At 40.7% G+C, this 12,674-nt stretch overlaps 1 protein-coding gene across 1 annotated transcript; it reads right to left on the bottom strand.

Moving 5' to 3' along the window:
• Positions 1–4,980: 4,980 nt before the first annotated feature.
• On the bottom strand, positions 4,981–11,893 carry mtfr1l (mitochondrial fission regulator 1-like). Its single transcript, XM_026152886.1, has 8 exons — positions 11,759–11,893; positions 9,550–9,632; positions 9,351–9,458; positions 9,152–9,261; positions 8,561–8,772; positions 7,052–7,427; positions 6,810–6,969; positions 4,981–6,677 (listed from the first exon to the last, which is right to left on the bottom strand). The coding sequence occupies exons 2-7, from the start codon at positions 9,562–9,564 to the stop codon at positions 6,852–6,854; spliced, it is 939 nt and encodes a 312-aa protein (XP_026008671.1). The 5' UTR covers positions 9,565–9,632; positions 11,759–11,893; the 3' UTR covers positions 4,981–6,677; positions 6,810–6,851.
• Positions 11,894–12,674: the final 781 nt, after the last annotated feature.

Genomic DNA, 12,674 nt, shown 5'->3' with positions numbered 1-12,674 from the left:
AGCTCACTAGGTTCGCCCAATGATCGGGATGAAATGCGGGGGTTCAAATCCACCCAACAGCTCCCCTGAGGTACGTCTGAGCAAGTTACAGTCCCTACACTCTGCTCCCTGGGCGCTAGATTGGTGGCTGCGCAATGGGTTAAAATTTCTCTACAAGGGATTATTAATAAAGTATACCAAAACCCGCAGTTTGCTAGTAATGTTTATGTAAAGTGGTCTAAACGGGACCAGTAAATGCGTCTGAATAAATTGTACAAAGTAAGCTCATCAGTTTTTTTTCATTCATGTCAGTAACAGGCCACTTTAAGAAAACTGTTATTTACATCCAGTCTTTCCTTTGAGTCAACACATATTTCTGCATATCATATTATTAGCTACAGAAATTGCATCACTTATTAATGGCTGCCATGTAGGCCACAATACTGGGTACCATCTGGGACTCACAAACTGGCTCTTATCAATTTCTAATCAAAACATGACTCAGAGCTTCGGGGTTAATTCATGCATCCATCTCCTTATCATTTCTGAAAACAATCATAGCCCTATTTGTTTACCAGATTTACCAAATTTGGGAGTCTACATTTTGAGATGAGCCGATCGTTAAACTGCTTTCTAGATATTTACTTACAAAGCCATCTAATGAAACAAATGTCATGCATGATCATTTTGCAGGCTGAATTAAGGCCATGAAGATTACTTTCTCCAATTTGTGATGTCAAATGACGCATTTGAGCAAATGACAGGTATCAGGTGCTCTGCTTTGCCCGTACAGAACCCATTAGACCTGTCTGCAATTCATTTTCATTACATCGCTCACCTTTCATGTCATCTTTTCTTGTCATTTATCAATTCACTTGCACTTTTTAGAGCCATATTTAAAGGTCTATGTTGTTTTTGACATAAAAAAGTGACAGAAATAATTAAGTCCTGATTTTTTAAGAAAGCAAGTAATTGTTGCGAATTGAAGTTAGAAAAGAAATTCAGCAAATGTAGCATCAAATAAAAGGCAGATAAAGTGAGAGTTAAATTAACACTGTGTAAATTTACAGGTATTCTACTCTGATGTTCTGGAAAGAGCTGCAACAGGTTCGCCGCGCTGTTAAAGTGAGAGGCAGGGTAACGCCGCACTCGAGTGCTATCAACAGCACCACTTACAGACGCAATTTACTTTGCATCACAAAGCAATCATGTAGAGGGCTAACCCACTAATAAGATAGAAGCACTACAAAGGCCCCAAAATAGAAGCAACAGAGTGAATTCAATTGAGCTGCAACAGCTCTTGTGGAGCTTTTGCTGTTGTGAGTCATAAGTGTTGGTTCTGTGTCTTGATGACGCGGGCGGATGCGTGGGTGACTCTTGGGGAGGGTGGGCGGGTAGAAGTAGCAGATGCTGTGCTTGTGTTACCCCAGACCCTTGTCATCCACTCAGTTGCTGCTTCATTCAGTCGGTTGTTGCTACGATACTACGTGGAAGATGACACTTGAAGTGAACACGCAAACACAAAAAAGCTGTTACGTTTTTACACATTCTGTGTTTTTTCTTCTTTGTATGGTAGACACAATTGAAAAGTCTTGCGCACATCAGAGTGGTGTGAAGCCATACTGGGATTGCTTTGCCGTTAGCACTTTACATAATGCTGCCGTGGTCAATATAAATCACACACACACACACACACACACATACAAAAAAAGCAAACACTTGACCTATTAATGAAACGCTGGAACACTCATGTTTCCACAGGTTGCTCTTTCTCTTGGGTGGATAATGAGGAGCACAGAGTTTGGGAGCTGTTTTGATCATCATGAAGCCCAGTGCACTTTACCTTTGGTATTTCCTGTGGTATTTCCACAGCTGAGCTGCAAAAGTGACATTTCTATGCAGAAGTGAAAGCAGCTTCATGGTTTCTACCTGAAAACCAAGTAGTTTTGCAATATTTTGACAAAGAATGCTTTATCCCAGCTATTCTAGGGCTGAAACTGGACCCTGGATAGGTTGTCAATGCTCACTTTGGCTATGGCAAATTTAGAGTCATCAGTTAAACTAACAAGCATGTCTTTGGACTGTAGGATGAAGCTGGAGTACCTGGAGAGAACCAGCTCGAGCAAAGGGAGAATATACAAATCTCAATGTTGTCTCAAAGCGCAAATTTCAACTAACATATTCAAAATATATGTAACAATTTAAAAAACTGAAAGTCTGTTTTGGATAGATATAGAAAATGTGTCATTTATATGTTATTACATTAATTACTGTATCATTCTTTAATATTCAGTGTCAGAGTCTTTGCACGGATATATTAATGTCACATTTCTCTGGAGCCTCAGTGCGTGTATTTTGATCTCAAATGCTAATGGTGTATTTTGAGGTGTGAGCTACGAATGAAGCCATTCCCTGGGAAAGATGCAATGAATGTGCTATTATAAATTCTTGCGCCTGTGACATGTTCTCTGTTACACCTGAGCTGTGAGACTGATGGCTGCAGGCTGGCTTCCCATCACTCCATCAGCTGTAACTCAGGCACACCCTCCTTTCTGCAATAGCTGTTTGCACATTTGTCAGACGGATTAATCAAAACGAGAAGCCCTGACAACCCTTCTGCTCAAAGTAAAACTCCCATCCAATTCTACAGCCACAAAGCAACCTAAAAGCAGTCCCACAGATCATATTGTTCTTGAAAGTAACAGATGCCTCTGGGCAGCATGAAAAAACATCTGGGACACGTGAGGGATGTTTCTTCTTCCAAAGACAGACTTCTGTAGAGCTTCCCGTCATGTAAAGAGACAGTGACAAAAAGCTTTAGTGGTTAGGGACATGGACAAGACATGCTGACCAGTCAGAATGACAGATGCTCTAACTGTTTGCATGCTTGCTGCTTCGATTCTTCTTCCAGAGCAGAAACTTGGCTGGAGCTGCTTCCCAGTTTGGGGCGATGGCCCAAACTCCAAAGCCACACAGGTCCCAAAAGCTGCAGTTCCTCAAATGACCACTTGAGGCTGAAGGATGAGTCAGTCTGTTAAAACAACTAACTTTAAAGTTGCAATAAAAACATTTTGTAGGTATAAAAAGTGCTTTTAATCTCTAAAGTCAGTTTCTTTATATATGTTTGTGCTAAGGTGATAGTGGTCAAAGTCACATGGAAGTACTTCCCGGAAGCACCGCTTGCATTGTGCTGCAATTTGCTCGCAGCAAATCACTCGTGCACAGCGCAAGCCAAAGTGTTGTTGTTGTGAGAAGGGGGCTTTATAGTGACCTATTTTTAGAGGTGTTGCTGCTTTGAGAGGCAGGTGCCAGAATGTGGTGCTTACATCTGTAAATGTACTGTGTACTAACAGGGGGAGGGGGGTAAAGCAATTAAGCAATAAATCACCAAAACAATTGCCAGTAACAATATTTTACATAGTATATGCTGCTGCGCTCACTTCTGCAACTGGAAATAAGTCATTACTCAGTTGAGTCAGGAATAACACATTTGAGGTGTGGTCTATAGTCCGATAGGGTGCTGATTGTGCTGTCTGATGTGACGTCTGAAGTCAGAAATATAGAATTCATATATGACAGGATTTATAAGAACAGCAACCTCTAAGTAAAAACTCACGTCTCTGGCGTGAAACTCCAAGTTTGGGTTTGTTCTGTCAAGTTTAATCACTTTTGACATTTCTAAGGAACTTTTTGCAGCTGCTCATTCAAAAGTGCATTAGCCCGCTTTGAAATTCTTCTAACGAGTGTCGTAGTGATGAAAATGTGTCAATGTCACTTTGAACTAAAGGCCTTTATTTATAGGTTTAGAAGAGCCTCATTTTGACACTGAGACCTATTAATTGAGCTCTCCACAGACATCTCCCTGTATCTAAAATAGGTAGGAAGTCCATCGTGGAGGTGAAGAGGGACAAAGTAGGCCAAGGACTCTCACAGAAAATAGACTGCGATTCACTGAGGGGCCGGATCATCCCGAGAAAAAACAGGAAATGGGAAAGAATGTGGGTTAACAATAATTGTGGAAAGTCACATGAGTACAGACACTCCACTGGAGTAATCAAGTGAAGAGATTTAGTAGGTATGATGTGATATTACATGCACTTAAACTTTATCTAACATTATCTACATGAGGGCTAGAGTTAGGTTGCATCGGGAAAGGAAAGCAACTAAATACAGCTGTTCACATCATTTACAGAAGTAATTTTAAAGACACTTAAATCTGAGGATTTTGATATTATGCTACTTTTTCCATCCAACTACATTTCAGAGAACCTTTGTAACTCCTGTATTTATTTGACAACTGTTAGCATTGTTTTGGTTGAATGTGAGCATTTTGACATTTGACCTCTTTATAAAATGGTTCTCATTGTTAGGGCCAAATGACCCATTTTTGCACAAGATAAAATTAGCTCTATTTTGACACCATGATACTACTTGCATGTGAAGGCATCACTAATAATATATCAATAAAATATTCTGTATTGGGCAACAATAACAGCTGAATCCACAAAACTTAGTTGTGACTTGCAGTGGAATAATTTAGAACATACAATGCAAATAAGTGGATACCATTCATAAATCTATGAGAATTCCACTGTCTACCTGATATGAATTTATTGTTGAAATATGGATTTAGATCATTTACTTTATATAGTTAATGTGTGCTTAGTTTCATCTAAATGTAGGTTTTGTATACAGAGTTTTTTTTTAAGTCCATGATTTTCCTTTGAAGTATAAATTAGCTTCTAAACCAAAGAACAAGAAACTTCAAATCACACTTTGGCACAGTACATGAGGAAATGTATTTTATTTTGTAAGTTACTTTGCACCAGTGCTAAAACTAATAGTAGGCTGCCTCCTTACTGAACTTAGACCTGCCAAACTGTTTCTGAACAAAGAACCATCATGCCTTTGAATAGAGCATCAACTCCTTGGTTTACCTGCACTGCCCTCTTGTGGTAACGTCCATCGCTGCATGGTAATTTAAAAAAAAAAATGACGCTGTTTCAAAACATCAGCACATTCTTTATTTACAAGTCCTTACATGACAAAAAAAATGGTGTTGACAGGCTCAAGACTACATGGAGATACAATGGCGACAAATGCTCAAACTAGAATTTCAAAGCAAATGGAGCAAGTCTGACGACCGGTGACGCAGCTGGTAGTGAATGCGGTGTATGGGTCATCATTTCAAGTCTAGAGACTTAGTAAATCTATTTAAACTTGCATATGGCATTTTCCTCAGTGTTCAAGTCAAGCATGTGACATGATCTACCGAGACTCAGCTTGGAGCCAGTTCCAGCAAGTCAAAGAAAAACTTGAACTCCACTACATGAAGACAGGAATGTGCACATTCTTGTTCAGTTCAAACACAAATATCCTAGCAGTATATTTTCACACAGCAAAACCACACCAAAGAAAATCCCCACTCCTGTCAGCCAGGACATGACAGCAACAACAGAGGAGGAGGGACACGTGTGGAAGTATTTTTCTTGCGACAACTTTCTTCTTTTTTAAATAAAAAAAACCTAACACTTGTGAATGTCACACATACACACAGCTGGTTAACAGGCTAACTGTATGCTTGGGAGTCTTAATATAAAAGCTGAGAACAAAGGGCACATTTAGGACAAACGGAGGGCAGGATGGATGAAACAAACCCATGGCACTTTGAATAAACAAGGGGATAAAATTAGGCATCTGAACAGGTAAGGCGTGGACCGATCTAAATAGACTTTCTGTAAAAACTCTGCACGATGTAAAAGCTCTCTTACACATAAGCTTAGTCTCTGCCTAAAGTAAAATCACCTGTTTAATATTACATTATAAACATTATACAGATGGTTTTCCCTACCAACTAGTCATGCTGCACACAGGCAAAATTGTTAAGAGTCTTAGTTGTACAAGCTTGCATCTGTTGTTGGCTTTACTGGAAATACAACTCAGGATGGGGGCATATTTCCCTCCTTTGTCCTCTTTATTATCAATGTAATCTCTCCCCTTTCAGTTGTAAAATCACTGACTATGGATCTGGATGTTACTCTGAAACTAAAGGGCAGAAGTGTAGTGGATCGAGCAATACAACAGTACATGATGCTGTGCATTTCCACAGACTCAGTACTGAAATGCACACATCAACAGCAAACATCCTAAATGATTTTTATGATAAACCTGCAGTACTTCCCTGCATATGCACTACAGCTGTTTCATCTGTACATACACATTTTCAAGTATGCGAGAGGACTTCTTGACATAGCTAAAACAGGTTTGCATCTCCTTAGTGAAAGAACTGAAAACAAAACTAAGAAAGACAGGCAGTACCCTCTTCAAAGCGAGGGGCATTCCACAATTTGGGTCCAAAAACTAAATGATACTGGTTTAATGTCAGCCTCCCCGGTGTAGTATTATAAAAACAAAAGCAAATCAGATTTACATGACCGAGTGATTGGTCATCATTGGGATCAAGTCTGTTTGAAAATAAAACTAAGAAATTTTAGAGAGAAACACACTGAAAGTGTTGTGTGACGCAGTGCTTAAACTGACTGTTACCAAGAGTTGGCTGTTCCCCTTCACAATGCACCCGCACTGGTTTTAAGTGTCTGGGACAAAGTGTTTTTGTTCTATCTCTGGCAGACAGCTATTGCCTTGGGTCTGAGGAGCGAGGTTGTGGATCCACGGGTACATTATCCACAGGCAAAGGCCTAAAAATCACGAGGAAAAGAGAAAAAAGCAACTAAGAAAAAACAGTTACCTAACACTTGTGGTCAAAGGTTTAATTTCTTTTTTTCTTTTAAAACAGGAACTACAAAAACTGAGTCTCTCCCCAGACTTACATGGAGCAGCAGGATTGGGTATTTCTTATTAACATGATCGCACTACTTTCTTTTCACAGAGGCAGCATCTTCATCCTTCAGGACAAACTTTTTCCTCAGAGCTTCTGAAATCAGCGAGGCCGAGTCCTCCTCCCTGAGGGAAGTGCAGCCTCTGTTGTACCTGCATCACAACACCAAAACCATTAAATTCATGACTACAAACCTGAGAACTCTGAGGCTTTCTGCACATCAACATCTCCTACCTGTCTTTGCTCATCTTCATGCGGTTCATGTCCTTCAGGATGTCCATAACATCAGCAAAACTGGTGGACTTTGATAGCGACACTGTATCCTCCTCTGCCTCCCGGAAGTCCATGCTAGGCCTGTCCAAATCAAAGGTAGCTGATGCTGTCATAGAAACAGGGGGCAGAGGGTCAGGGACGAGCTCTGAAACCACAGAGACGGCATCTTTCTCATCTTCCTCTTCCTCCGGTTCTTCTTCCTCTGTGACGTCGCTGATGACAAAGGAAGCAGCCGCCGTGGGGGCCGGCTGGTAGGACGCCGCCTCGAAAGGCGCCATGGAAAAGCTCATGCTTGTGTCATCAGGCGAGAGCAGATCTGGGGTGAGGGGGTTAGAGCCTGAAAGAAAGCAGAGAAATGGTCTGTGCAGCAGTTGTTTAGTTTGTGCCTCTCAGTAATGTCCCACATAAACAACTGCACCTTTCAAACTGAGCCACGTCTGATTATTTCCTTTGAATCTAATATAAAGTCAAAGTATAAACATAAACAAGCATAAAGCGTTTTAAGCACTGCTTCTACGTCTTATTGTCCTAATTATTCATAGTTCACGTAATCCCCTATGTGTGAGCTCCCTCCAGTGCTCACACATCACAGCTGTGCACAAAATCAATTCATCAGGCAGTTGGAAATTTTAAATCAGTACCTAAGTACTTAAACATCAGTTCCAAAGAGCCACTTCAAGCTGGATCCACAGATCACTTGTTCAAGTGGCCTATTAAATAACAAAGGTAAACATGTCTACAGCTTCTTCGTTTTGGTTTCTATAGCCCATTTCCCCATTAATGACATTAAGGTGGAGGTGTGATCATACTCTAGTGCAGGGGGTGGGCAACTCCAGCCCATGAGGGTCGGTGCCCTGCAGGTTTTAGATGTGTCCTTGAACCAACACAGCTGATTTAAATGGCTAAATGACCTCCTCAATATGTCCCGAAGTTTTCCAGAGGCCTGGTAACGAATTAATGATGTGATTCAGGTGTGTTGACCCAGGCTGATATCTAAAACCTGCAGGACACTTGACCTCGATGCCTGGAGTTGCCCATCCCTGCTCTAGTGGAATTGTTTGCCTGATAGATGAAGACTTCCATTTTTTTAATCATAAATCAGAATTAAAGTCAGAATCCATTTATTTGAATTATAATACAACACAAAGAACACAATGCAAATGAATAGAGCTCATATTAAATGGGTAACTCTCAGAGATTATCTTTACTCACTGACCTACAAACTGATGCCAAGATATCTTAGTACCAAAGAGCCATGCAAAATCAGGGCTGCTGACTTGGCAACAAAGGAAACACAGTCATGGGAAAAGTAACTCTGTCACAGGCTCAATAAAGCAATCTTAAAGCTCCAATCCACTGCGGACCTCATTTAACCAGACTGCCAGTTTCCACCCACCACAGCGCTATGGTTGATATAGCAACAGCTGACAACACCTTACCAGTGTGGTAGCAAATCTCTGGTTGTGTTACCTGAATCACTTGCCACAATTTTAGCGATCTGCGCTCGAAGTCTGCTGAGCTCATCCTGCAGTGCTGTAGTACGGTTCAGTGCAGTCACGCCAGGCTTCTTCAGCCCCTCCATCCTTTTGCCCTCACGGCGGAAATTGGGCACAGATGAATTCCTGTGAAGCACCAGGAGCGGTGTGGGTCGCCATTCGTGTTTCAGAGGACGTGTGTCACTTCTAAAAACAGAAGAGCAAGTGTTTACTGTCACAAAAAACAGATTTGAGGTGTTGAGTCTGTTTATCTCCCCAGGGTACAAATGTCTCCTTTTAACAACTCCCCAGAAGAGATCTTTGTCAACAGCTCATCAGATAGAGGTGTCTATTGTGAAACACTGGCACTGTAATTAAGCCGACCTTTTTCAAATTTCATGAATAAAAGGACAAAAAAACCCCACCAAGATGAAGCAACACCTGTCTAGTACAGGAAAATAGGACAATATATCAGTTTCCTAAGTTGGAAAATAAGTGTCTGGTTTAATGCTGTTGAGAAGAATTAACCCGGCACTACTCCATAACCTTCATGTTTACCTTTCTATTCGGTTCAGTCTAGACTCACCTCACTCTGGCATATGTCTCCTCTTCATCTGCAACAATCCAGGCTATGTCTGCCAAGGTAGGAACCATAGGCCCGTCCATTGGACGAAGAGAAGGCAGACCTGGTAGCTCCTAATGCACAAAGACATTAATGTATACAGCAGCGATTTTTTATATAAAAAGGACAGAATAATTAGGAGAATACAGTATTTTTCATATACCTGGAAGCATGCCCTTTGAGGAGGTTTAAGTGGAAGAGTGGAACCTATTCTTCTCACAACACTGCGCGTGGATCCATGAGGCTTATTTTGCCAGATGGGTATAACTTCCTGCAAACAATAAAAACACATAAGTTTTTTTTTCTTGCTGGATTTGTTTCTCTGAACAATCCGTGTGTGTAAAACACTCTTTAAAACTTACCGTTTCTGCTTCCATGTTAATTGTGGATCAGTCTCATTCGTCTCATCAGGAAGTTGCACACCAAAGTTTATTGCTGGGAGTGTCTGAAGACAGAGAATTTCAGTAAACAGATGTCATGTGAGAGAGACTGCCAGTTCTCGGGACCGAAAATTGCTTATTATTTAAGAGCAATGATGGGAATAGCGGCGTTACATGTAACGGCATTACTAACGGCGTTACTTTTTTCAGTAACGAGTAATCTAACTAATTACTATTCCTATCGTTACAACGCCGTTACAGTTACTAACAAGAAAATATGATCCGTTACTATTTTTCAACAAACAGATGGTTGAAGCTGTGTTCAGCTTACTGCATCTTATATCAGTTGCACGGAAGTAGCTGTAAGTAATCTGGACGCTACAGCTTTAAGCAGCTGCACGCACTCCCGCAGACGGTAATCACGATCACTGTCTAGCACAACACCTGGAGCTAAGGGTGCAAAACAATCGCATGAGTGCTGCTGTTTGACTGAGGAAGAATAAAGTAGTCGTGGTAAGCCAATCACATGACCACTTAAAGACAAAGCAACAAGGTGATATAAACCAGTTTTTAAATTGTGTTGATAGGCCACGTAAAACCAGAGTCATGATAAACAATATATACGCGGTGTTTTTTCCTCAATAGTTTCGCCACGTTTACTGTCTAAGCCAGGGGTGGGCAACTCCAGGCCTCAAGGGCCGGTGTCCCTGCAGGTTTTAGATGTGTCCTTGAACTGACACAGCTGATTTAAATGGCTAAATTAGCTCCTCAACATGTCCTGAAGTTCTCCAGAGGTGTGGTAACAAACTAATCATGTGATTCAGGTGTGTTGACCCAAGGTGAGATCTAAAACCTGCAGGACACCGGCGAGGCCTGGAATTGCCCACCCCTGGTCTAAGCACAGCGCTAGCAAGCACTCTCTGCTTATGAGCAAAAACCAGGGGAAGTTTTAGGAGTGACAGCGAGAGAGAGAGAGAGAGAGAGAGAGAGAGAGAGACAGCAGAAAAAGAGAGAGAGCGAGTTTTGAGATGTGAGAGATGTGTGACGTTTAGCGTGTTTGGAGTGTGATACACCTGCTGCTGTCAGACCTGCAGGTATCAGGCTTTGATGTTCTCCCTTATAGTGGACAGAAATTATTTTTTCAGAGTGGCACAAATAATTTGTGTGGCATCTTATTGAATGCAGAACAGCTGATTGTTCTGTAAATAGTTTGAAATGGTTATTTTAAAAAATCAAGGTAGAAGGTAAATGGATGCAAATAAGAAGGGAGGGAAAATCAAAAGTAGTTAAAAATTGCCAATTATACCCTGGACCCCAGAGGGTTAAACGTTTTTTAAAGTAACGCAATAGTTACTTTTCAATAAATTACTTTTAGAATATTGTAACTCAGTTACTAACTCGGTTACTTTTTTTTGAAGAACTAACTAGTAACTATAATTAATTACTTTTTCAAAGTAACTTGCCCAAAACTGTTTAAGAGTAACAGGAAAAATCTGAACACATGGTTACTTCACAAGAACTAGTACTCTCCCATAAATTTGATTTTGCTTGTTTTAGTAAAATATGATATAAAGCAGTTGTGAATATCGATGACTTGTTACTTAGTACTAATGCAGGGCGATTCGTGTTACTTACCAAACTTTCCAAACACATCAGAAATCGCCATAAAAGGCTCAAATACACAGTTAAGTTATCAGCACTCATTTGATTGTGGCTTTTTTGAGAAATTTCTTTTTAAAAAACGAGTCGTAAACAGGTGTTATAAACTGTCACGCCTCGGGAGCTAGTCAGAGCTGGTACAGCTTAATCACACTCCATCGTCTATCTGGTAAACATCAAATAACGGAGTAATAATCGTGAATGCTAAAATTGCTAGGTAGCTAAAACCGGTAATTTTATTAATGAAAACGACGCATGCTACTTTGTCTGACGTTAAACTGGATGAAAGCAGGTGCAAAGCGGTAGAAAGATAACATTTAGTCCTGTGATTTGCGAACAGCTTTGCTGAGTTTGTCATTAGCCGGGTAGCTAACCTAAAAAATGGTCCCAAACACAGGCACCGTCACCTAGCTTTAGCAGCGCCAAAAACGGCCCCCTGCTTGACCCCTCAAATGTAAAATTCATCAACATATCTCAGCATGTTTCGTACAACTTAACAGAATTCAGCACAAGCTTGAAAACTGTAACTTACCGCTGATTATAAATGACTACAATCCCGACGATGAAGTGGAAGCAGCAGCTTCTCCTCTTCGTCTTTCAGATTGTTGTCGTTCAGCAGGCCGGAAACCTGTACCTCTCTGTCCTGCGATCTGATTGGCTGCAGCTTCACGGGCTTCCTTTCCTTGGTTCTAGAGCACCTCCTACAGGTGGAAGTGAACAGTGCTTACAAATAAATCCACGAATATCTTTTACCAAAAACCACGAGCTGTTATTGTTGTCAAACTATGTTCAGTATATTGCTGTGTTGAGCCCAACCCTCAACACCACATGACCTACTTTTAAGAATAGTACAATTATAATTTGAGGGTTTATAAAGTCTTGCAGGTGTTTAATGCTATTTACTACAAAAGTCGGATTATTTGTTGTTGATTATGAATTGCACAATGCAATGATATAAGTGGCCAAAAAGTACTTCTCAGTATAAGGTAGTGCATTTCAATATCCCGTATGGATTTATGTTTAAAACCCAGTGCAATTAATTTAGACATGATTAAAATAACCTGCTGATGTTCAAGCCAAACATCAGAATGGGGAAGAAAAAAATGTGTTTTAAGTGACATGAACATAGGATGGATGTTTGTGCCAAAAGTTTGGACTGCTGATCTGGGCAGTGGGGGTGGGGGTTCCTTCACAACCATATATATATATACAACAGTAACTCAAACAACCACTGGTTACAACCAAAGTATGCAGATGAACATCTCCAAAAGCACCAAACCTTGAAGCAAATGTGCTGAAGCCGTAGAAGACCACAGCTGGCCACTCCCAAGAGCTAAGAACAAAAAAATGAGGGTACATTTGATATTGACTCACCACAACTTGACAATAGAAGACTGGGATACAACATCTGATGACTCTCAGTTTTTGATACAACATTCCGGTTTTAG

This window comes from Astatotilapia calliptera, chromosome 19 (genome assembly GCF_900246225.1).
Source record: "Astatotilapia calliptera chromosome 19, fAstCal1.2, whole genome shotgun sequence".
NCBI lineage: Eukaryota > Metazoa > Chordata > Actinopteri > Cichliformes > Cichlidae > Astatotilapia > Astatotilapia calliptera.
Note: the sequence above shows the minus strand (reverse complement) of the source record. Positions and strands in the feature narration are given on the sequence as shown.

Excerpts from the sequence above, each read along its gene's own strand:
- mtfr1l (XM_026152886.1), bottom strand. Across the intron at positions 8,773-9,151 it reads GAGACATATGCCAGAGTGAG|AAGTGACACACGTCCTCTGA; the intron begins GTGAGTCTAGAC and ends TTCTGTTTTTAG. Across the intron at positions 6,970-7,051 it reads ATGAAGATGAGCAAAGACAG|GTACAACAGAGGCTGCACTT; the intron begins GTAGGAGATGTT and ends GTTGTGATGCAG.